Source organism: Sceloporus undulatus, chromosome 4 (genome assembly GCF_019175285.1).
Source record: "Sceloporus undulatus isolate JIND9_A2432 ecotype Alabama chromosome 4, SceUnd_v1.1, whole genome shotgun sequence".
NCBI classification, from domain to species: Eukaryota; Metazoa; Chordata; class Lepidosauria; order Squamata; family Phrynosomatidae; genus Sceloporus; species Sceloporus undulatus.
The window spans coordinates 193,371,036-193,397,296 of record NC_056525.1 but is presented as its reverse complement, the minus strand read 5'-3'; the positions used below and the strand labels follow the sequence as shown (position 1 = coordinate 193,397,296).

At 40.5% G+C, this 26,261-nt stretch overlaps 2 protein-coding genes across 3 annotated transcripts in view; both read left to right on the top strand.

Moving 5' to 3' along the window:
- LOC121928461 (opsin-5-like) overlaps positions 1-26,261 on the top strand; it is an 896,145-nt gene that overhangs the window by 522,382 nt on the left and 347,502 nt on the right. The window lies entirely within an intron of this gene.
- Positions 1-26,261, top strand: part of GAREM1 (GRB2 associated regulator of MAPK1 subtype 1) — a 111,653-nt gene that overhangs the window by 20,266 nt on the left and 65,126 nt on the right. The window contains exon 2 of one of the 2 annotated variants that reach the window (XM_042463187.1): positions 9,810-9,950. In XM_042463187.1, the coding sequence (XP_042319121.1) occupies positions 9,810-9,950 (141 nt within the window). Of the gene's footprint in view, positions 1-9,809; positions 9,951-26,261 lie in introns of those variants that run through there. The other variant, XM_042463188.1, reaches the window with a different exon arrangement.

Below are 26,261 nucleotides of genomic sequence, written 5' to 3'. Positions count from 1 at the left end.
TGGGTTACTTGCATGATAGCATAAGGGGAGGGCTGACTGTATTTTACTCCAAGTCTCGAGTCAAATCTCAAGTCTCTACCTTCAAATCAAGTCTCAGGTCCTTGTAAGATACTTTAAGCTCCTTCCACATCAAGCTGTTTCCTTCCAAGAAACGTACTCCACGCTCTGGGGGCGCAGATCTTACCTGCTGCTCAAAGTGAATGATGCCAGAAAGTTGGTCACTAAAAATATACAAGTTATGAATCACGTTGCATCAGTGCAAAATATATTGTGGAACTGAGTCCGAGTTGAGTCATCAAAGAGACTTGAGTCTGAGTCAATTGACTCGAACATATATCACTGTTAGGATCTTTTGGAAGTCTCTCATTCATAGAGTTGCCATTAGTCAGTCTACTTGATGGACAACAATAACAACAACCACATCCATGCACCAAAGAGTAATGGAACTAGCAAGCAAATGTGCATAGGACTGTAGTATTTGACACACTGGATGGTTTAGTGGCATCTTATATTGTAGAGTACTTGATGCTAAGCTGGTACAGACCTGATCAATGACTTGGATGACAGGGGGAGCTCTTTGTATTAAGTATTAAGCCCATGAAAAATAAGCCAAGCTTTTTGAGAGACTTGGTCTATTATGAACTAGGAATGTTTTATTTAGCATGGCATCTAAACCAAGGTTGCTGACTTCTTGCTTCCTTTACGGCTAGGATTGGAAACAAGGATTTGTTCTTTGTTTACAAGAACAGTTATAGATCCTATTTCAACAATATGCTTTAAAAAAAAACTTTCTGCAGTCGGGAGGAGCAAAGTAGAAGCTTGTAGGCTGCATACATTGGCACAGTGGTGTCACGTGGCGAGTGCAGATCACACCAGATGACACCTTAACTGGGGTGTGTGTGACACCAATGCTCCTCAAACACCTACTTTTTTGGCAGAAATGGACTGTGGCATTCAAATGCTTTAAAATATGGTGGGAGTGGGGTGAAGCTCAGTGGGAGATGAAGAAAGAGGCCCCAGAATTTTTTAAAATTCAAATTTTAATGTTTAAAAAACACACATCTTTTTTATTTTTTTAAAAAAAAACATTCTTTTTAAATTTTCTTTAAAAGCATCACATTTTAACCAAATCTTCAGCATGCATATGTAAATAAATTTGGGTGGTGCATATGACATTGTAATCTGAAGGTATAATTTTAATTTTGCTATGTTGTTTATGTCACAATTATTAACATTACACTTACTGCTATCTGAGTAGCATTACTGCAAAAAAATCATTGCTAAGAATTCCATATGCTGTGAAATGGGAGAAGTTCAGTGCAGGGGTGAGTTACCACACTGAGTGACACCAACCCTAGGGACGCCACTGCATTGGTACAAGTTCATTCTCAATAAACTTCCCAAACTGTAATGTCTCATTCTATTCAAATACAAATTCTGTCAAAGAAAGCTAATAGCTTTGAAATTACATTCTTTAAAGTATTTTTTAAAAGAAAATCACATGAGAGTCCCTGCATTTTATCAGATAAATAATGGGCTTCTTGTGGTTTTGGCTATAATTCTGTAAGGTGATACTTTTCAGATCTTTTATGTTTTCATATTGTACCTTACAATAAACACACTGAGTTTATTGTAAGGTACAAACTATATTGTGAGCTGAGATGTCACCACATTTTAGATAATGACTACTATGTAATTCTGTGTACTTGGCTATAAACTACACTGGAGATGTATAGAGATCTGTTATTTATTATTTTACATGCTGCCAGACTGAACCTTTTAATCTTGAATGTGTGTGTATAAGTTATAAATTGGAAGAATGTGTGTGTAGTTATAAATTGTAACGAATGTGTGTGTATAAATTATAAATTGTATTTAAAAATTTAAGCACATGCCTTAACTACTCTCAGTGGTACTTTTAATTGTATTTGCAGATATATGGGTTGAAGAGTAATGGTGATGTGGATATGTACACATGTGTGTGCATGCACATATGCAACACGCAAAGTTCTAATTGGCTATTAAAGTTTCTTCCTTTGAAGTAACCATATTGCATTCTTCCTTCCTGTTGGCGTGCCTGAAATATCATATGCCAAATGTGTGGGAGTACAATTAAATGAGTGAAAGTGGGTAGATTACATATTTCACATCTGCTGATTTCACTCCCACATAGGCACAGAAAATATTATCGTTATAGATTGGGGAATGGATTATCACTTGTTCCCATACTAAGACAAAGAGGCAGTAAGCTCATTTACATAGTAAACTTCACAGAGATATTAAGGCAGCATCTTCTTTTACAAAACGTCTTGCCATTTTTTGGACTAAACGCTGAGTGGTTTTTTGTTCTTTTTTTTTTAAGTCTCCAAAGTCTATTATGAGTGTTCAATGGCAGAATTCATATTTTAGACCACCCCAGTGTTTTTGTAATCTCTTGCTGTTTATTAGGGGCATATCTGCTCCATAAAGTTTGTATCTCCTTAATTTCAGAGCTATCTCCAGGCCTCCCTGTCCTCCACTGCTCTGTTAGGTCCTCTAAATTCAGGCCTTGGCCTCACAGATTAGGTCCATACACCTGTGTGTGGTCTTCCTTTTTTTCTACTACCCTCTATTTTCTAACATTATTGTCTTTTTTAATTATTTGTGCCTTCTCATGTTGTGACTTAAGTAGGACAGCTTCAGTTTGATCAGGGAGAGTTCAGGCTTGAACTGTTCAAGGACTGCTGTTTGTCTTTTTGCCTGTCCATGGTATCCTCGGCACTCTTCTCTGGTATCACATCTCAAATGAACTGATTTTCCTCCTAACTACCCTCCAGCTTTCTCCAATTCTGGACTGAAATCATGCTTGTTATTTTAAAAGACAAGAATACAAACTAAAACATATGATCATAGGAGTGCTAGAAAATAGTGTTCAGCTCTAGTAGTATTCAGCATCTGCCATTTCATGGGGCAGCCCCAGAGCAGCTGCTTGGCCATCAGAAGCAGCATCTTCCAGCCTCTGGAGGCAAAGTGAGGCAGGTCCCATTGTCCTTAATGATGGCGTGGTCACATGCCACCACTGAACTTGAGCGTCTGCAGATTTTGATATCCACGAGGATGTCCGGAATGAATCCTCCATGGCTACCGAGGGCCAACCTTACTAACTGGAATAATGCATTCACAGCATCCCTCAGTTTGAATATGAAATCCTGGTAGTAGAATACTGTGTAAACATAAATCTTGATGAACCAAATCTTGATGAACACTCACCTTAAGTAAGATAGTTTGTGGTGATATGTACTGATTTTCTTGCTGTCATATCTGCCTTTATATATTATGAATCAGGGCTGGTCCAAGGTATTTTGCTTTTCAAGGCAAAAACAAGATAACACCTGTTCCATCATCCTTGAAAATACCACCTGGGTCAGCCGTTGAATCTCTTTGACACTGGTGATGAGACTGTGTCCTACTGTGGCAACTGTGAGGCAGCAGGCTAGCTTGAGGAAATGCATAGGACAAGCAGTATGGTACACAACTATTTCCCTCACTATGGTGGGTTACAGACCGCCAAAAAGCGGCGGCCTGCACCCGCCCCTTTCCCCGCTTGATCGGGGCCTCAGTGGCCAAAGCGGCAGCCGCTGAGGCCCCGATCCGCCGCTTTCCAGGCCGTGGGGAAGCGGGGAGGAGGAGAAAGGGCCCCTTTCTCCTCTGCATCGCTGGGCGCAGCCATCTGAAGGTTGCACCCAGTGACGCAAATGGAAAAGGAGCTCCGTTTTGGAGCTCCTTTCGTAGCACTATTCGCCCTGGTGAGGCGTGATGATGTCATGTCTGCGCCGCCCCGTATAGGGGCGGCGTGGTCGTAATGGCGGCGGCCGTGTGGAACCATTTTGTGCGCGCTCCGCATGTGCTAGGGTTAGGGGCATCCGGAAAGGACGCCCCTTTCTAACCCTAGCACACACGGAGCGTGCACTTTAAGGCCCGTCTGTAACAGGCCCGTCTTGCTGCTGTTTCCTCAGCATGCACCTCACTCACTCTGCCAAATACCATGTGTGGCCCATAAGGAGGAATGCGTTGCACTTGCCCACCCCAGCTGAGTGCAGTAACACCCGCTTTTAAATTTAAATTTGACTTTATCCCGTTGGGGATAAGTCGGTATAAAAGGAGTGCGATAATCTCCACATTGTAACAAAATGAAGTTTCATTGCTTGGATTTCCCACTGCCAAGTGTGGAAAGTTTAGGCAGATAGGCATGTTTACAAGTGTGCCACCCAAGGAGGGAGAGTACAAAAGAGGCACAATTATACAGACTCTTCACAAGCACAGTGTTCAATGACCTGGTTCCCACAGAAGAAGGATTATGAAGCATGTAAGGAAACAACCAAATTATATTGTAATACATTGCAATTGTAGGCATTGCACAACAAAAATCTACTTGAATCACAAAACAGGAATTTGGGAAGGGTAGTTATTGAGCTGGGAGACTCCAGTAAACCTCTACTAAAGCCATAAAACTTTTCTAGAGGGAACTACTAGTAGATTTGAATGAGTGGTATGTTCTTCTTTCTTTAGGAATCTTACAATTGCACCAGTACATTTCTGGTGCTTTTAATAATTTCTGCTGCCTATCTGTTTTGTCTTATTCAGATATGTAAATGTTACAGAATATAGTATTGCCAAAAATCTAATGATAAAAAAGTATTTAAAAATTAAAAACACTTATTTGTAAGAGTTTAAAGCACAGTAAAGTTGATAGGTGCAGCACACCCTCTTAAAAGACCCTTCTGCCACAGCCAGAAAACAGCCAAAGACCTGCCTTGGGGAAAGGGTCCTATACAGATGCAGGACTTTATAACTCATATTCAGCACTTTGGATTCTGGCAAAACTAGCCATAGCATTTTGGTCTTTATGAGGTTTCTAAACAGCTTCTGAAGGCAACTCACATATAGTGAATTACTGTAATCCAAATGGAGGGTTACCCAGGCATGTGTCACCATAGCCAGATCTGACATCTCCAGGAATAGGTACATCTGGCACACTGGTTTTAGCTTTACAAATGAACTCCTGGACATTGCTTAAACCTGGACATCTGGGTTCAGGTCCAAGTCCAGGAGCACACCCAAAATATGAACCTGAAATTTCACAGGGGTGTAACCTCATTCAGCATAAGGTGAGTCCCTGTTCCTTGCTCTGCCTTTTGATTTATTAGGAGCACCTGTTTGTCTGGAAAAAAGTTCACTTAGTTCACCTTTATGTAGGTCAGCACTGAAGAAGAAGCTTCCTTGAAATTAGATGGACAAGAGAGAGAGAGAGAGAGAGACAGATACTTCCCAAGAGCCAGCATACTGGTGACACCTATTCCCATGGGATGTGTGTGTATTAAATGGCATAGACTGAACTGAGCTCTGAGGAACCCTATAAGCCAGGCAGTCAAGGAATCCCACAATATCAACTTTTAAAACAGCGGTGAGGGGACTTATGACCCTCTAGGTTCTGGCAAACTATCGTTCCCATCATGCCTCACCACCAGCCAAGCATCAACCAGTTCATGAGGGTTTGATTGTAGCACCTCCCCTTATGTGATGCTACGTGTATAGCATATTACATTGTATACTATATTATTTCAATGAAGAATTCATATAAAACAGTGTGCTAAGTCCTATCCCAGAGAGGAAAACCCAGAAGGATAACAATTTTTGTGGTTTCAAAAGAAGTCCAGCAGAACAAACAGGGACATACTCCCACACTAGATCCCAGTATAGGTCACCCATCAAGGCAACCAAAGCAATCTCCATCCCACAACCAAATCTGGAGCCAGATGAAATGAAGTTAGATAGTCTGTCTCATCCAGGAACCCCTGGAGCTGGAAAGCCACCACACTTGCCCGAGAAGACCTTGGGAACTGGCTTGTAATTCTCTAGTATGGAGAGGCTCAGAGGGTGTGTTCTCAATAATGACCTCAGCTTAGCCTGCCATGCTGTACTAAGGCATTCACCACTCCCTTTACTCACTCAGCCAATCCTCTTCCAGAGGGACACAGGTCCAGTATGCATGTGGTGGTACAAGTTGAATATCCCTTATCTGGAAATCCGAAATAATCCAAAATTGTCCACATGAATGGGTGAGATAGTGATACCTTTACTTTCTGATGGTTCAATGTACACAAACTTGTTTCATGCACAAATTTATTAAAATTATTGTTTTTACATTTACCTCCAGGCTATGTGTATAAGGTGTATATGAAGCATAAATAATGTTTGGGCTTGCGTCCCATCTCCAAAATGTCTCAGTATGTACAGTCACCCCTACAAGTCCACAGACACTTGGAAATCTGTGGAGGGGCGACCACCATTAACTTCAATGGGGCGGGCACCCGTGTCATGTGCCCCACATGCACATGTCCCATTCAAGCCTATGGGGTTTGAATATGTGTGCATTTTGTAACTCGCTGGCTGCTGGAACAGATCTTCTGTGAGTTCCAAGGGCCAACTATATATGCAAATATTCCAGAATCCAAAAAATAGTAATCTGTAATTCAAAAAATTTCTTGCCCCAAGCATATCAAATAAAGAATAAACAACCTGTACTGACTTCTACAAAGGTCTTGTCCACATTGAGATTGTACTGTACCATTTAAAACATATTGTCCATATTGAAACTGTACAATTTAAAACACAGGACAAGCAGGAACAAGGTTACAACCACTGGAATTGTATTTACTACAGCATCCAAGTCAGAGTAGATCTGAATGATTTTATTTGCACTGTCATAGAAATCGTTCAAAGTGAGCTGTCTACTCTTCTTCTTTCTTTTCTTTCTTTCTTTCTTTCTTTCTTTCTTTCTTTCTTTTTTCTTTTTTCTTTTTTGGTGTGGAAAGGAGAAGAGAAGGTCTCTGATCACTAGATATAGCCCCACTGGATAGTTGTGTACAAATGCAAAGGTGGCAAAGGAGTATGATTTCACTCCCACCAGTACCATGACATAGGCTTTCCAAAGGCTGTAGTCCATTTTTGGTTGATGTGCTCTGAGTTATCTTCCATCAACAATAAGCTCTGTCCCTCTTATTTTATTGCCTCCAGATCCCTAGTATGCTCTCACACAGCTCTGCTCTATTAGAAGCAATTGTGTCTAGCACCCTGGCCTTTCTCTGTTAAGGAGATCAGTCATGGCATCAGCAGGATCACCTGCCAAGACAACAAGGTACTCCTTAAGAGTCAGCAGGAAGTAATTCAAAGTCATCCTCTTCCTAGGTTGGAGCATTTTAATCCCCTCCCCAATTCATACAGATGCAGAGTCTCAGTGAGTCTAAATCCCACTGGGTAGTGATCTGTCTATGACACATCCAGATCATCATCATTCTTCCCAGCACAGAAAAATAGGTGTTGAGTGTGACCTGAAGTAGAAATGGCACTAGTTACTGCTTAGGACAGACCCAAGTTCATTGTGGAGGACATCCTGAGCTGCTCCTGACAGAGCTATCTCAGTATGGATGTTGAAATCCCCCAGCACAACAGGCAAAGGGTACACTACCACCATCACCAAGATTAACTCATCCAGATCAGGAAGAGACGCTGTTGAGCATCAGCATAGCGTGGTACATCAACAGAATCCCTGGCCACCTTCAGATGGACACACTTGAACCCATCAAACTGTGGAACAGGGCAACTAGCACAGAGAATCCCACCAGGTAGAACTGAGAGAGGTTGATCTCCATCCCTCAGCTTCATCCAGTCGGGTCTCTGTAATACAAACTAGGCTGGTATGCTCATTCAGGATCAGATCCTGGATCACTGCCATTTAGGCACTTACTGACCTGGCACTGAGCAGCAGCATTTTCATCTCAGCAGGCTTATTGCTGAGATTATCTAGGCAATTTGGAGTAGGGCACAATTTAGTCTTTGCCCCCTCTCCCATTGTGGTAGCACTGACTTTTCCTCTACTGTATTATCATTTCAATAACTGCTGCCTGGTTTATTTCCTTTCCCATGCTCTCCATATATAACTCTCTCTCTCTCTCTCTCTCTCTCTCTCTCTCTCTCTCTGGTTTTTTTTAACTAGTGCTGCTAGGGCAAGTTGATTAAAAGACCTCCGGCTTGCAACAGAGGGCAATTACTTCCCTGAACCCAAGCAGAGAAACTGGCCCTCACACAACCCCAGAAGCAGCTCCTCCAAAGAAGTGAACCTTCTGGTGTGGCCCCTGCCAGCAGAAGGCCCACTGCCTCAGGCAGCCAAGTGATGTCTCCTCTTAAAGGGACATGTGGTCATATGTCTCAGTGTCTGACTGGCATGGTCCAAAAGAGAATCTCAGGCAGTCCATCTAGAAGAGAAAAAGCAACAAGCAGGCAGTGGTATAGTCGGCCCTTTCTATCCGTGAGCTTGCCATCTGCAGATTGGAACATCCACTTATGGCCCCTCCCCATTCTCCCCATTGATGGTGCATGCATACAGCCATGCCACCATTGAAAACAACGGGACTTGAGGTCTCGTGGTTTTTATATCCACAGGGAGATCCAGAACAGAACCCCTTGCAAATACAAATGGCCAACTGTATTGCTCTCTTCTCTTAGTGTTAGTGAGAATATTTATACCCTTGTGTGCTGACTCCTGTCAGATTGCCTCAGTTAATCTGGCTCAATACTTGAGGAAGCCTGGTTGTTAAGAGTACAGAGCTGTCAGGCACAGGTCTGTGGTAAGAGGGAAAGCTGTGCCAAGCAGGCAGCAGAACTACTGGTACTTTCTTCTCTGAGACATGTGAAAATGTATTGCTTCTCTCTGGTATGATTAAGTTCCTGTACTTTTGGAAGGGTGAGGTTAGTACACCCAACTCTACTACTATAAGAGGAGCAGACACTGCTAATTAATTTTATGAAATATGTATTTTTCCAAATAGATTAATTTTATGAAACAATGTATTTTTCCATATGAGGAGGGGGTAGAAATCAGTTACAGAAAACATTCCACCCAACATTGTTTACCTAATAAATGGCATAGTATGATCAAGGACTACTAGAATCTTCCTGGAAACTATGCACTGCCACGGCATTATGCTTTTGCTTTGACCTAACTATGAAAATATTAAGATTAAGTGGACACTAAATATACACAGCTTTATCCTGTTTGCTAAGTCTTATGTGCCATGCTAGTTGATAATGTGTAAACTAGCACTGGTAGAAGTTACATTTAGTGTTGCAAGATCTTGTTGCCAATGGGAAAAAAATCCTACATTTAAAATCACTTGCAACATTACATTCATTTTTTTTCAAATCAGGTCCCTTTCATACAGGTTCATACTGCTTGAGTTTATGGAGCTAAGAAGGAATCCCTACCTAAACTGGCTCCCTACTGTTTAGGCACATGGCAAACCAGTAATACACATCTGCTGGTAGATGCAGGATCCAGGCTTTGTCTTGCCATTTCAGAAGCTTGAAAAATGGCATATGCAGTGATGAACGTTGAATCTTTTCCTGTCAGTGAATTGGACTTGGGATCAGCGAACACTGAAATGGTGATTAAAGTGGCTCTGAATAGAAAAGTGGTAGCATAACTGTAATGATATCTAGTGTGCAGGTAAGACTTGAAAATTCATTCAAGGCACTTCCTATAAATTCAGTAAGCCCTCCACAATCCTGTAAAGTTCAGGATTGTCCCATACTTTAAATGCATACCAGAAAATAGCTAAACTTAGCCACAAGCAGGTATTAATTTTGAACCTAGGGCTTCCTAGTTCACAGCTTAATTTCTTAGCTACAACACTGCACTAGCTCAAGCATTGTACTTGGAATTTACAATTGTTGCTTCTAATGTGACTCAAAATTTTAATCTCTTTTTGTAGGAGAACCTATAGAAGGTCTTAAAGAGAGTGATTACCTTTTGATTCATTCTTGCCGACAATGGACAACCATTACAGCTCACAGCCTAGAAGAGGGTCATTATGTCATAGGGCCGAAGATAGAAATCCCTGTGCATTATGCCGGTAAGTATGGCTTCAGCTCTGAACTAAAAATAAGTAAATTAATAAAGTGAGCGAGTTGCTCACTAGCAGCACCAGCTTTTCTTTTCTCTTTTGACTTAGTAAAGTCAGCACAGTAAATCTTATTTGGAAAAAAAAGCATAGGAGAGGAACTGGACTACAGTTTATTCATATGTCTGTATAGGCTTCTGCTATGATTAAAGTAGTAGAGCCTCATTTACTGCTAAAGGGAAATAGCATGTCTCGTATGAAACAATCAACAAAGTTGTTTTTGACAAATGTTCAGATGCCAGGAACGTCCTTGCCTCAGAACTTTATTCAGCCACATGACAACCTGCTTATGTCAGTTCTTGGCAGCAGCCCCGTGTGCATCTGAATAAACATGTGAACTTGACATAGGATGCCAACTGAGGGCTTGCTCTATTTTTCTGTTGTAAACAACAATTGTTGTCTGCTCTACCACACAGTTGAAAGTTAAAGTTCATACATACCTCCCTTTTCTGTCAGATTCTAAACTTTATTTGTGGTTGTAGGCTAGAACCAGCAACTGTGACCTTTCCCATTAGCTTGCTTTATCTGCCTAGAATCACCTGTTGCCTCTTTCTCCCTCTAATACTCAGCAGTCCATTTTTAAAGGCAGAATTTTTTCTTTTTCTTTTTTGAAGATGCAGGTTGTGAATTTAATTTTCCCAAATCCTGTTAAGTTTCTTTCCTGTGCTTCAAATTTTTGAACCCTGGTGGCGCAGTGGTTAAATGCCTATACTGCAGCCACTCACTCAAAACCATAAGGTTGCGACTTCAATACCAGCGAAAGGGCTCAAGCTTGACTCAGGCTTGCATCATTCTGAGGTCCTTAAAATGAGTATCCAGATTGTTGGGGGCAATTAGCTTACAGTGTAAACCGCTTAAGGAGTGCTTGAATAAACTGATAAGTGGTACAGAAATGTATTTGCTTTTGTTACTGCTGTTGGTTCAAATATTTGCTGTCACAAAATCCCCTTGCCTAACATTCTCAAATTCTTCTAACTGAGCCAATATATTCAGTGTTAAAATGAAACAGAGATCTGCCTGGTGAAGCCCTGTTTTTCACATATGAGAAGCTAAGTGAATAACTTGTTAGGTTTTTTGTGGGTTTTTCAGGCTATATGGCCATGTTCTAGCAGAGTTTCTTTCTGACGTTTCGCCAGCATCTGTGGCTGGCATCTTCAGAGAATGTAACTTGTTAGGCATTTTCTAAAATATCCTGTTTGAAACTTCATTGCTATTTAAAGGAGACTTCAAAGGGCATTTATAATTTGATGACCGCATGATCAAATTACTTGCATTCATGCCCTTAATTGTGTTTATGGCAGTGTCTGCTCCCAAAACAACACAAGACTAATATTTCATTTTAGTGTTTCCTCAAATATGTTCTCAAAACCAGAGCTTGAGGAGCCCTGGTGGCACAGTGGTTAAATGCCTGTACTGCAGCCACTCACTCAAAACCATAAGGTTGCGAGTTCAATACTAGCCAGGGCTTCAGCTTGACTCAGACTTGCATCCTTCCGAGGTTGCTAAAATAAGTACCCAGATTGTTGGGAGCAATTAGCTTACATTTGTAAACTGCTTAGACACTGCTAGTTCAGTATGAAGCTGTATATAAATGAAGCTGCTTTGTTTTGTTTCTGTTGCCACACACCCACACAGCCCTGTAAAGGAGAGAGAGAGGAACCATGCTGGGAGCTGAGAGGGAATGGATTTAGAGAAAGGTTGAAGCTCAGTGCTCAAACTGATGCACCTTGCTGTTATGTTATATTTCCAGAATTGCAGCGGAGGGAGGGAATGAGGGCATTGCCCCCTTCAAACCAAATGTCTGGCTGTTTCCTCTTTTTCCTTCAGTTTCCAGCTGCCAAACCAGAATTCTGGCTGCTTCCTCTTTTTCCTTTAGTTTCCAAGTTTCTAGTATTGCAATAATTTAAAATTTCAATTGAGCATTTAGGAATACAGGTTAGACATTCAAAGAAGAGAGAAAGAAAGAAATGAAGAAGAATTTCAGTGAAGGGAGCAGAATTCTGATGGGGGGGGCAATGCCCTCCTTTTGACACCACTATCCCATTGTTTCAACACTGTATACTACTGAAACCTGCCATAGTTCAGTCTAATGTGAGGCAACCAATAGCTGCTTTCTTATCAAGTATCAGAAGCTATGTGGATAACTTGTCAGGCATTTTTTAAAATATCTTGTTTGAAACTTCATTGCTATTTAAAGGAGACTTCCAAGGGCCTTTATAATTTGATGGCCACATGATCAAATTACTTGCATTCATGGCCTTAATTGTGTTTATGGCAGTGTCTGCTATCAAAACAACACAAGACTAATACTTCATGTTAGTGTTTCCTCAAATATGTTCTCAAAACCAGAGCTTGAAAATATTACTTTTTTGAATTAGAATGGTCCTGCTGTTCCCAGGATTCTGGGAGGCACAGTCTGAAAAAGAGTTCAAGGACAGTTAACAACAACAAGCTGAAAGTATTATGAGGATGCAGCTTCTTAGAAATTGGTATGGGCCTTATATTTTGTTTTATAATAATCTTTAGGTTTTGATTCTTTATGAGAATTATCTTTTTTTTTAATTCATTCTGTAAATAGAATTTATTTTACCATGATGTATATTCCACTGAGTTTCCATATTTGTGAGCGATTTCTGCAGTTTTTGAATGTTCTTTGTGTAACATTTTGGTTCTAGCACCATAGAATTTTAGAGATGGAACAACTGTGGAGGACATTGTCCACTGCTAGGATCTACAATACAGGAAGTAATTACAGCAACTTTGGTTGCTTTTCAATTTGAGTGTATTAGCTTTAAGATGTTTTCATAAGATTCCTGTGTGTATTGGGGATTTAAGAGTGTGATTGATTTCCTTATAATAGAATCTTTTTTCTGCTTCCTGGGGAAGAGTAGAAACTGTACTCATGCAGGACTTTTGTAGCAAATGATTGAGCTCTGATGGCTAGAGTAGAAGAGAAAAATCTAGTCTTACTTGAAGCTATTTTGGCACTACCTTGTAAAAACATGAATGGATACTTCATTAAATTGGGCAGTAACGTATTAAGGAATGGAGAGCCAGCATGGTGTAGTGGTTTAAGTATTGGACTATGACTTTCAGAAACCAGGTTTCAAATCCCCACATAACCATGAAAATCCACTGGATAACTGTGGGCAAGTCATGCACTCTTCAGCCTTAGATGAAGAAAATGGCAAACCTCCTCTAAATAAATATTTCAAAAAAGTTAAAACCCTCCCCTATGGTTGGATCATCATAACTAAGAGTTGACTTGAAAGCATATAACAACAGCAGCAGCAGCAGCATATTAAAGAACAGCACTGTTATGGCTATGTGTGTCACCCAGTGTTTCATGTTTTAGTGCTTTGTTTCATAATCTTATGCATCTGGTTGTTGTAACTGGAGCAGTTATAATTGACTGGCTCCTTAACTCCTACTCTCAGGGCTATTAGAAAGGGAACCAAAGTTCTTCTGTGGAACCTTCTTCCAACTTGGTGTGTATTTGGGCCTTCTAATGGAATGTATAAATTAAAACAAATGTGTGGAGCTGCTTCTTCAGAAATGTCTATTTGGACCTCATTATAATTCACAATGAATAATCTGATACCAATAAGCTAAAGTCATCCCACAGTATCTGGGCTTTCTGCCAGATGAGGGTAATCTCTGTCACAAGGCACCTCCCCCCCCCTCTTCTTTTTTCTCCCTATCTATCTATCTATCTATCCATCCATCCCTTTGGGGTGAACAGTGCTAATGTTGCATCATGTATAGTGAAGGGTAAAGGAGGAACTATGCTGCCTGCTTTAGACAGACATGATGCCTCCACTGTATTGCTGTGTATTATCATTCAAAAGTGTGTAGTGAATGTAGCCATGATTAATATCATCAACAGATCCATATCACATCCAAAATTGATGGGTGAATCAGCTGAAGTGGTATGAATCATCAAATGTCTACTGGTTTGGTTGGGTGGGTTACTGAAGTATAACATTGCAGTTAAAATCTCATAGTTGTAACCTGATTTACTTCTAATTGTTTCTAATAAGTTTGTGCAAAGACTGTCCAGTTGGTCTCAAGGGGAGTCCCTTATTAACTGTTTGGTGAATGAAGTTTGGGTTTTTTGCCCTCAACATATTGTTGAGGATCTACTAAGAATTATACCCACCAGTGATGTCATCCTGTTGTCTTTCAGATGGAGGCAAACTGAGTCTAAGTAGGATTGTCATTTCCTGTCCCATGGGTTGACTGCAAAGATATCAATAGAACCTACCTCAGAATTTGACAGTTTTAACTATTACAGAGTGGCACATGATGCCATTGCCCTGAAATCTGAGGTCAGTTGCTTTGGAGCAGCTCTTGAATTTGCAGTCATCTTTCTGAATACTTCAGTATTCCTTTTGCTGTTCATGTTCCATATTTAGTTATGTACTTGTTTGTTTGTTTATCTATTATTTGGAGTATTTATACTCCACTTTCAGCAACAAAGGATCTCAGAGTGGCTTACTTTAAAAATAAATAAATCAAGCAGTTCCCTGCCCTCTGGCTTACAATCTAAAAAGCCGTGACACAAAAAGAGAAGGGAATCTCTCTAGAGTCATGGTTATGGCAGTTGGGCTGGAGGAAGGGCTCTTCTTCTTACTTTGGACTGGACCCGATGGAGCTGGCCTACCTCTCTCTCCTCCTTATGCCAGATGATGGTGGATTGGAAGGAGGGGGGCCTTCTTCTTACTTTTAAGTTCTGTATGCATGACCATTTTTTATGCTTCACCTAAATCCAGTTGAGACTAACTAAAATAAAGAAATTGGCAGCATGAGCTTTCGTAGACTTCAGCCTACTGAAGTCTACGGAATCTCGTGCTGCCAATTTTTTTTGTTTCAGTTAGTCTCAAAGGTGCTACAAGATTATTATTATTATTATTATTATTATTATTATGCTTTATTTATATAGCGCTGTAGATCTTTCTATGTCCTGGTTCTACAGACTAACAGGGCTATATTTTTGAATTCTACTAAATCCAGTTGTTAGTCCAGACTATAATAAACCCATAGAACCAGTTGCTGAATTGTATTCATGTATGTCTCATTTATCCATTGGGTGTACTCTGGTTGTGACTAGGAATTGGATTTAGATCCTTGTGTTTTAAATGACTTCAAGACAGAGATGATGTCTCTGAAAATGAAATCATTCATTTTGATTTATTTGATTTATTATTTATTATATTTATATACTACTTGATATAATAAAATATATTGCTGGTCTGTTTTCATAGGTACTCCTGCAACAGTTCACTACAGGCAAGCAAGTTAATATTCCATCCCCAAATTCACAGTAAGATGCTAAAATTCATTAGCATTCTTCATAACGCCACTGTTGTATGGGGGGAAAAACTCTATCTCTGTGTTGTCGTTTGATATGGAAACATAGGAACCTACCTTGTAATGAGTCAAATTGCTAACTATACTGACTTAACCATTTAGTACATGCTACACAGATTGGCAGTGACTCTCCAGGGATTCAGACAGGAGACATTGGGTCAAACTCAATGATATGCTTCACCTCTATTTAGAACCAGAGCTTCCTTAAGTGGTGAAAGATGTCAGTTTGTTCTAGACATGGTTTTTCTTAACTCTGCATCTTGTAAAACTAATATACTTTCCTTTGAGATGGGTCAATGGAAGGTTTAGGGGCCTACTGACTGGTACTTTATAGTGATGCATAGCTGAAGAAGGCCTGTTGTCAGAGGGAAAGATGTGCTTGTGACAGGGAATATACATTTTTCTTAAGAACTACTGTTGGTGACCAACCTTCACAGGGGTTAAAGGCACAAGACCCCCATGAATATCAATATGAATATCCCTAGGCCCCCAAACCTCATTTAATGCACACAAAAAGGACTTGTAGTAGCAAGGTGGCTGGGCCTGATCTCATATGTGTTTCCTTGTTCACTCAATCTCTTGCTTGGGTGGGAGGGTGAAGAGGGGATGGGAAGGGGGACAGGAGGAGAGAGAAAGGGGACATCCATCCCATGCCCTTCCCCCCTACTGCTTAGCATGAGTGAGTGAGGGAACACGCACACCCTTCCTCCTCACAGTTCCTTGTCCTATTCCCTTTTCTCCACCCATGTGAGTGAGCAAGTACCCAATGCTACTTTTAAAATGGACTTTGATAATACCAATGTCACTTGGAAGAACTCAAGCTAGCAGGGTGGCTGGGCTCGGCCACACACATGTTCCCTCCTTGTACTCCCCTATTTCATTCACTTCCCCCATCCATCAGTGCAAGTGAATAAGTAAGGAAATGTGTTCACCTTCCCTCCACATGCTCTCCATTTCATCCATTTCTGTTCATGCATGAGTGAACATGGAAGGGAATATTCATACCTTCCCTCCTCACACTCATCCCATCCCCTTCACTTGCCCAAGTGAGCGAGTGAGGGAACATGCAAATGGCTGAGCCCAGCCACCCCCCAGTTTGAGTTCTTTCGAGTGACACTGGCATTATCAAATCCCTGTTAAAAGTAGCATAGGGTAGCAGAGGCGACAACAAATGCAATAATCTGAATAATCCAATCAAAATAATCAAATCTACAAATGCTTAACCCACAAATTTGGAGAGAGGACTGTAGTTTGATCTTTCTCATGCTGTCTCTAGAGATGTTGGAGATTGAACCTGCAACTTTTTGCATGCAAAGCACATTCTCTGCCACCCAGCTAAAGTCTCTTGCTATATGACTTAATTTTAACTACAATGGAGGAGGGAGGAAATACCATTCAAAATATAAGGGGGAGGGAAATTACAGATTACGGTGAGAGTGCAACTTTGCTTCACATCTTTTATCACTAGGTTAATATTAACTAGAAGACCTGCTAGGACACCATACAGGAAGACACAATTAATTTTGAGCAAGAAATGGAACAAAATATTTTAAATTAACAAGTAGTAGTCTGTCTTTGAGTTACTCTCTGAGAAAGGTTTCAAAATGTCCAAAAAGTTAACTTACAAATAAAATGTCCATACAGACATTTGTATCTGTATCTGTACATCCACTCAGTTCATAGGCAAGACAGCACAAAATTGTGATTAGAGTGACCTACCCTGCTCTAAAACTGTTGTACTTACAGTATCTGCAGTGGCGGCATTGGCATTAAAACATTTCTTAGGCTTGAGACATCAGTATCTTACAACATGAGTATTATGGTTTGGCCATAATATTAATAAGGATAATAGAAATACATTTTCTGATTACAATGGACCCTTGTTATCCGCTGGGGTTTGGTTCCAAGATCCCCTGTGGATAACAAAATCTGTGGATGCTCAAGTCCCATTAAATATGACATATCAAAATGGTGTCCCTTATAAAAAATGGAAAATCAAGGTTTGATACTTTTTTTGAACATTTTCAAATTCTGGATGCTTGAATCCATGTATAAAAAATCTGTGTATAAGAAGGGCTGACTGTACTGTATAAGCTTTCACGCACACAGCCTTTATAAATGGACATTGCTATAGCTGCTTGTGACAATTTGCAAAGCTGATGTGAATATCATTGTTGAATCATAGAAGCTTAAAGTTCAAATGGACCAGGTAGTTTGCCCAGGGGGACACACACACCATACAGGAAGACACAACTAAAGCACTCCTGCAGCCTCTGTTTAAAAATCTTGAAAGAAGGAGAATCCATCAGCCTTCAAGGAGATCTGTTCCATCAAACAGTTCTTACAGTTAATAATATTAATAATAAAGTTCTTGATGTTTAGGTGGAATCTCTTTTCTCTTAGTGGTTAGTGTTCTAGCATCTAGAGCAGCAGAAAACAAACTTGCTCCATCTTCTACAGGACATCTCTTCAGATATTTAAACATAGCTATCATGGAAGGAAGGCAGGATATACAAGACAGAGAGAAAGATACAGTCACCCTTCCATACCTATGGATTCTGCCTCCACTGATTCAACCATCCACAGCTTAAAAACATTAACAAAATTTCAAAAAGCAAGCCTTGATTTTGCCGTTTTATACAAGGAACATCATTTTACCACTCTATTGTATGTATATAGTTAGATATGACTGTCCATGGATTTTGGTATCCATGGGAGGTCCTGGAATCCAATCCCAATGGATACCAAGGGCCCACTGTAGATAGATTGATTGATTGCCAGGCAGGCTGAGACCATTGCAGCTTCTCTGCTTACAAATACTGTTTTTGGGGAAATGTCATAGGGGTCATGACTTCCCGCTTGAAACAAATTGTTGGCTATGGATGCAGTACATGGGGGCTTGTTATTTCAGCATCACTAGGCTTTCAGGAACAGATTGAGTTGCAATGTAAACCATGTGCCTGGATATTCCTGCTGGTCTTGGGCTTCCAAACAAGAAGAGAAGGATCATTTCTGTGCCAAACGAATAATATTTGGGTCAGGGCAAAAACTTGGCAGGGAACAAACTGTGTGAGCCAAGGTCGCTTCCTGCAAGGATCCCTTAATAGCCAAGCATGAAAGAACAAGAAGGGGAGGAGAATCTGTCCCTGTGTGGGAGGGAGAGGGAGACTCAACAGCTGTGCTCCAGCTGGTTAGGGTTGTCTTAGCCCTGGAGAGAGAGAAAAAGCAGCCCATCTTACATTTTACTTTTTTTATTTCCTTTTTGTGTTTTCAAGCCTTTTCTACAGTTATTAAAAGCAGTCCACTATTATTTCATCTCTAAAGCATGTTATTCCCTCCATTACATCTTCTCCCTTAGTCATTCCTATCCCTGAGCATCAATTTGTAGAAATAATTGCCCCTTGAGGCATGATGTAGGAAGTGAAGACCCTTTTGTTTCAACAAGCCTTTGGGAACTCACTTTTTATGGGGACAGAGCTTTTAATAATGTGCTGTATTGTCTGTAATTTTTTTCATGGGTTTGCAATTACATTGGTTTTAATTCTATTGATAATTAAATTATATTTTAATGTTTGTTTGTTTTTAGGCCAAAATTATGAATTTTGATATGACCCATGGGTAAGTTGTGGGTAAATTTTAGGGACATGAACCAGGATCTAATGGATGAAGGAAAGGAAAACAATACCAAAAAAAATTCCAGCAGGCATGTTTGTGCTCATACTAAAGACTGTACAGATGAGAGAATAGAGAGGAGGGAGTCACTGCTTCCAGGACATATTACACTTTTGCCTTTTACCAGGCGATGGTTCCTTTTAAAATAAGAGTTAAAGTGCAGTACTTATATTGACCCATGGATAAGTTTACTCAGGTTTTTTCGTTCAACTTTTTTTTTGGCTAAAATTTCTAGACTTGTGCATGAGTATATACGGTAAATAAAATCATTATCATTGTCGTTATCATCCATGTTTATTATTATTATTATTATTATTATTATTATTATTATTATTATTAACCTTTATTTATTTCTCCTGTGCTTTTCAGAACCCTGTGGCATCTATATTGTTGTGTGCCTTCAAATTGTTTCCAAGTTATGGCAATCCTAAAATGAACCAGTCACTGGGCTTTCTTGACAAGATTTGTTCAGAAGAAATTTCCCATTGGTTTCTTCTGAGGCTGAGAGAGTTTAACTTGCCTAAGGTCACTCAGTTTGTTTCCAAGACTGAGTGAGGATTTGAACTCTGGTCTCCAGAGTCATCCGTCCATTGCTCAAACCACTACACCACATTATCTTTCAGCAACTGTATGCTCCCACCAAGTGGACTGTCCAGACTTTGCACCAGTTATTTCCCTTCTGTAATATGTGCCTCCAGTTCCTCTGACTACTGTTGGTGCTTTCAACCTTGTATGTTCTATCTGTGTCTCACTACTTGAACTCTGAAAACCATTTAACTCAATGGATACAAAATACAAGAAAGGGGATCCTGACTAAACTGTGGCATGGTACAGAGCACCAGGAAGAGGCGGTTGGCAGCTACCTCTCTTTGCTGCATAGCCGCGCCATAACGACCAAATTGCGTGGTGCAGCTACGCAAAAAAAAAGGACTGCTAAAAAGTAGCTCCTTTCTCCTCCGTCGCAAGCAGCTGGCAGCGGCGCGAGCACATTGCTGCTACGCGGCTCCATCTGGAGGCCACGTGGCAGTGACATCATCGCTATGCACGCCATCTATTTGGCACCGTGCAGCAAAGATGCCCTCATCACATGCAAGGGGAGTGTGGGTGGGGCGCCCCTCGCATGTGAAGAAGGCGTCCTTCGGGGCCCGTCTGCACCGGGCCATAAGCAGGACGTTCCTTATGATAATAATTGTTCCTGATGGAACCAAAATGGAGTTTGGTTGGCCATCTCTCAAGGACGCCTTGTTTGAGGATTGTTCCATAAGTAGAGGAGTGGAATCCTTTCCAACTACATGATTCTGTTATTTTTCTTACAGTCACTTGCTGTTGCTTTTTTGTTATATCTACACAGACACTTTTGGATTTTTAAGCAACAGCAGCAGTACTGTATATATGTGACACTTTTAATTTCAGGGTGAACCCAAAGCAAATTATCTGTTCATTATGGAATTTTACATACACTGGGATTTTCTCCCAGTTTGAACATTGTTGTAGAAACTCAACTTTCCATCCTCTCATCCTTCAAAATCATTGATAAATGAAACTCCATGCAGCCCTTGGCTCCAGTTCTATTAGGTATGGCAGGGAAGGTTTTCTGGTTGTTGTTTTTGTTAATGGTTGTTAAATGTGTGATGGATCTGAAATTCCTGATGCTTTAAAAAGAAGGCATTGAAAAGCATACCTATGGTGCTGGATTAAGTCATCCTGTTTAATGTTTGCCCAGATGTCTAAAACTGTGTACCAAGGTCTAGGGAATGCTGGTAGGAAGTGTGGTTGGAATACCTCTGTCAGCATCTTCCCCATGGAAACCAGAAATGCTTCATATCTGGGAACTGATGCCAGTCACGTCAGCCTGGCCTGTTAAAGCAAATGACATCATAGATTTCTGAGACTGTGATTGAATTGTGGTACCAAGCCGTGTCTGTTGCTGAACTGTGGCTTAGTGCTTAGCAGTCTGTGAACAAAGGCTTATTGTGTGCATTATACATAATATACAATCCTTGAAAACTAATGTAACACTGTGCATGTATGTGCATGTGTATATAGAAGTGGGGGGGGGATTATTCCATATCCCTCAGACAAGCAAGAAAAAGAGTACAGAAAAAGACCTGCACAGATGTACTCTGTATTCTCAATTAACTTGGATTAATTTAAAGTGTGTCTGAGCACAACTAATCTTCTTGTCATTATAAGTAAAAACATTACCTGCATTACACTCTATATAGCATGAAAGCTTGGGGAAAATGTGTCATTCAGTGTGCATAAACAGTTGCATATAACAGATGGCGATGTAATGAGATTCAATAGGATGCTTATATGGTTTGGCCTTTATAAATTAGGATTTTAAATGTCTGAGCTTTACTCACAAATGCTTCTCTCAGATTGTTGACCTGATGATCATAAAAGGTGCACCAAGCAAATCTGTACCTTTTTTCCCCATCACATCTACCTTCAACTAAAGCTTTAATAGGGAAAAGAATAGTACATTGTGTTAATATGGATGTCATTTTGTTAAACTGTTGACAGAACTTGTAATTTAAAACAAAACAATCCAAACTTCTATTAGTTTGTTGCTGAAAAGAGACAGACATGGCAAGCAGTGGACTTGTAATTCAGCCTCCCACTCAGTGGTTGGCTGCTCATTCAGTGTATGTGGTCTAGTGCCAGAGACTTTTTTTAAAAAAAATCCTTCTCTTTTAAGGGGGAGAGAGAGTTTATCATTCAGTTGTTAACAACAGAGGATGACTGTGATACATTTATAGTGCAATTCTGTGCATGACTACTCAGAAGCAAGTCTTTTTAAGTTTAGTGGAGCTTGTTCATGGAATTGCAGCCTTAATTTCAATAGGCAACACATTTTCTCTCACTGATTAAAGAGTCTTCAGGGACAAACAACAGGCTTTTAAAAAAGAAGATTGCATGGTTTATTATAGACTGCATAATTTATTATAGCTTCCAGAATTCTCAAAGTTGCCTAGATCTATTATTTTCAGATGGAGATAAAAAAGAGTAACATAGGTTTACTACACTTACTATCATAGCTTAGGAACAGGTGATACATGACATTTGATACCACTCTCCTTTGGGTTCTCAGCAGTAGAGTGCTTGTATAAGGGTGTTGACTGTGTAAACCTGTGTTACCTAAAGAGGTGGGTGGGACTTGGAGTTCCCACCAACTGTGTAACTATCTCCTTAAATGATGGGGGAATTACAGTGAGCCTGTGCCATACGCGGGCTCGTTATAGGCGGCTTCCATCTTACGCAGAAGCCGCCAGGAGCATGCACAAGCTCCATTATATGTAATGGGGCTTGAGCATACGTGCTTTCTGCCTTATGCGGGGGGGGGGGGGTCCAGAACGAATCTCCCGTGTAAGGCAAGGGCAGACTGTATTTAGCTCAGAGATGGCCTGCGAGAGGGTGTGTAACCTAAGGTATCATTTTCACCAGCACTATCTGCAGGAGGACTCTTGTGTGTGACGACTAAAGAAGGTTTTATTTAGAAATATGCAAGAGAGTGCACAAACACACAGTAACAATGCAATCTGAGACAGCATACAAGGCTGAAAAGGAGCTATGGAGATTGAATAGTGGAGGGTTGTAAAGAGGATGATATTTACCAGTCCTATAGAGGAATCCATGTCTTGGACAGTATGTGCAGGCAATATGGGAAGAGCGGGCTCCAGACAGTTGGATAGAGCTCCAGTAGTTGCTCACTGCAGATGCAAACTGGACATGTGTACGGTGGATATTTATATCCTGTTTTATGCCCTCAAGAGTTACTTAACATTGCAGGGTGCAGTACAAAGACTTTGAGCGCTTTCTCATGGGATTGAGAAAAGGAGCGTTCTGGTTGATGGTCTTAATTCTGGACAACTCCAAAACAGCTGGAAAGGAAGGGTAGGTGGGAACACAACAAGAGGACGGTAAAAGATATTATCTCCAGTGCAAGAGGATATGCAGAAAGCCTGGGGGGGGGGGAGTGATCAGCAAGTTCATTTAGCCTTTATTTAGTGTTATCTAGAACCTTCACGTATCTTCAGTTCAACATACATTCCCCATGGGAAACCTCCTATTATTCAAAGGTCATCATGACCTCTTAAAACATTGCTGGCTCCAGATATGAAAATATGAAACCTTATATGCAGTGTGGTGGGTGGGGTGTTGGTGTTGGTGTTGGGTATGCTAACACCAGCCCATGTCCATCCACCTGGAGCAGTGCTCAGAAAAGTTATTTCTATGGATTCCAATTTCCAGAATCTCCCAGCAATGGCAGCTGGCTGGGAAACTCTGGGAGTTATAGTGAAAACAGTAATTTTTCCAAGCTGTGTACTGTTATGCTTCCATATTACCATTAACGCCACTTTCTTCTAAGCCATATGGGAATTAATTTGAACTAGTGCTTGTCAGGGCCCAGCTCCTGAACCTGAGAACTTCCTTGTTATTAAATAAAATATTTTAGGTTGCCTTTTGGGGCAGAAGACTGTAAGTGGTCACAAGATTTAAAAACAAAGCAGTATCAGTCCTCAGATCTTTGTTATGTACTAAAGAACTCAGATCTGGACTGTTCATGTAGAGGTAACAGAATCTTGTGGCCTGTGAAAGGCTGTTGAGTTTAATTCAGATGGAAATTGTGAGGGCCTTCAAATATTGATTAATTGCTGCTTCTGACAGCACTAGCGAGCATAACTGATAGCAGGGAGTGCTGAGGGTTGCTATTCACCAACATCCAGAGGGCTGTACAGTTCCCACCCCTTACTTACATATTCCATGGACTCTAGCCCAATTAATCAAGTGTCCACATGCATCTGATGAAATGGGCTCGAATCCATGGAAACTTATGCCAAATGAAACAGGTTAGTCTTTCAAGGTGCTCCTAGAATCCTTTTGCTTTTGCTGCAACCAACTAACATGACTAGCCTCCTTGCAGACTGTAACAACATGGATAGTACAATTCCTAATCCCTGGTGTCCACATTCTCCTATAGCTCCTATAACCTAAGAGTCTGTGGCTTCTTTAACTGGTAGTATCCCTTCTAAAAAATCAACTACAGCGGAGCCTTGTTATACGCTGGGGTTTGGTTCCAAGATCCCCCGTGTATAACAAAATCCATGGATGCTCAAGTCCCATTGAATATAATGACATAGCAAAATGGTGTCCCTTATAAAAAATGGAAAATCAAGGTTTGATATTTCAAATTTATACCTTTTTTTGAACATTTTCAAACCGTGGATGCTTGAATCCGTGTATAAAAAATCCTTGTATAAGAAGGGCCGACTGTACTTGATCTGCTGTTGATCCCCTAATACCATAAAATGAAACAAAACAACCCTAAAAACAGAAAGACATTTTTTCCCTGACACTCTTAAGCCAGTTCCCTTACTGAACTTACTTGTTTTCATCTGTTTGGGAAAGTTGTATATATTTTACAGTAGTACATAAATTAAATTTAGTTCTTTTCTCTAAAATTTCTCCTTCTATGGTGTATTCTGTTCTTGTAGCTCTGTTTAGTTTTATGTATTATGACAAGTTAAAACTGTATCTCAAAGTGACGCACAGAGCTAGCTTTCAGGAGTGGATGCATACTTCTCCACTGAAGTAAACAGTGCCAGGAAATGAGGATTTTAAATAAGAGAAGAGAAGAATCAGGGCACATCACCAACAGTATTGTAAATAGTTACAACTCATTCAAATTTGACAGTATAAGGTAAAAAATAGCAATGAAATAATTTTGAGCCAGGGTGGGTAACTTTTGTGTATCCTTCCATGTATGTCTCCAGGTTGCCTGTCAACTTATGGTGATTACGTGAATTTCATTGAGTTTTCTTAGGCAAGGAATACTCAGAAGTAGTTTGCCATTGCCTTCCCCTGAAATGTAACCTACAGCACCTGGTATTCTTTGGTGTTCCTCCATCCAAGAACCAGCAAGGCCTGACCCTGCTTAGCTTCAAAGATTTGATGGGTCTTCAGGATATTTGGACAGCTAGGTGACCCTTGTGACCCTCCCTATATTGTTGGACAGCAACTCTTTCACCATTGTCAGCATAGGCGATAATGCAGTATCATAGGAACTGCAGCTGAATAACATCTGGAGGGCCACAAGTTGCACAGTCCTTGGTTTAAAAGGCTATTTTAGGTTCTGAAATTTTTTACAGCATGAAAACTAGAATATACCAGAGAAAGAATCTTCCGAAAAAAGAGAAAATATTTTGTTTATGCAGTATAGTACTATGAAAGATATGCAGTTTCTGTAAACACATAGCAAACACATCTACAGGAGTTACAATGTTTTCAGTCTTGTTTGCTTTTTCTCTTCAAGACTCCTGAATGTCATTCAGACATTACAGAGAAGACAGTACAGCCCCGCTACATTAACGTGAAAAGAGGGCAGCATCCTAGCTCTAGTCCCTAGATCTCTAGATTTATTGCTCTCTTCAAATGGAAACAGAATAAGATAGATTTTTACACATTGGAACTGGAGGGGGGAAACACGGTGTTCAGTCATCTGGAAAGTATCTGAGAGGTTTGCACATTACTCTCATGACATGTTAATTCAGCACCCTTATGTAATGAATGAATAGGAATTCCATGTGTATAATAAAGATGGAAGAAGGCCTTTATTTTCTCCCAGTAATGTGTGAAATACTGAGAGCCCGCATGGTGTAATTGTTTGCGAGTAGGACTAAGACTCTGGAGACCAGAGTTCAAATCCCTGTTCAGCCACAGAAACCCACTTGGTGACCTTGAGCAAGTCACACTCTCTTAGCTTTAGAGGGAGGCAAAGGCAAACATAGTCTGAACAAATCTTGCCAAAAAAATCCTATGGATGGGTCACCTAAGCATTGCCATAAGTCAGAAATTGCCTGAAGGCATACAATATTAATGTGTTAAATGAACCTAAGATGTAGAGTTTTGATGAAGCAAAATTTAGCTGTGCATAAATGTGTTGCATTGGATCAGTAACAGCTCCTGCGGGGGGGGGGGGGGGGGGGGGGGGGAATGGTCATTAGTGACACTTGGTGCAGTGATCTGAGTAATGTGTCTCCCTTAGTTCTCATGTTTTTGTTAAATTCTCCCATGTTAAGCTTTATTTTCAGACAAGTCTTTGATTCTAATGTGGGTCTTCCAGAAGTTGTTGGATTGCAACTTCTGTAGTATGTCAATATTGGCTTCATTGGTTAGAGATAATGGGAGCTGAAATCGAACAATATCTTGAGGTGCATC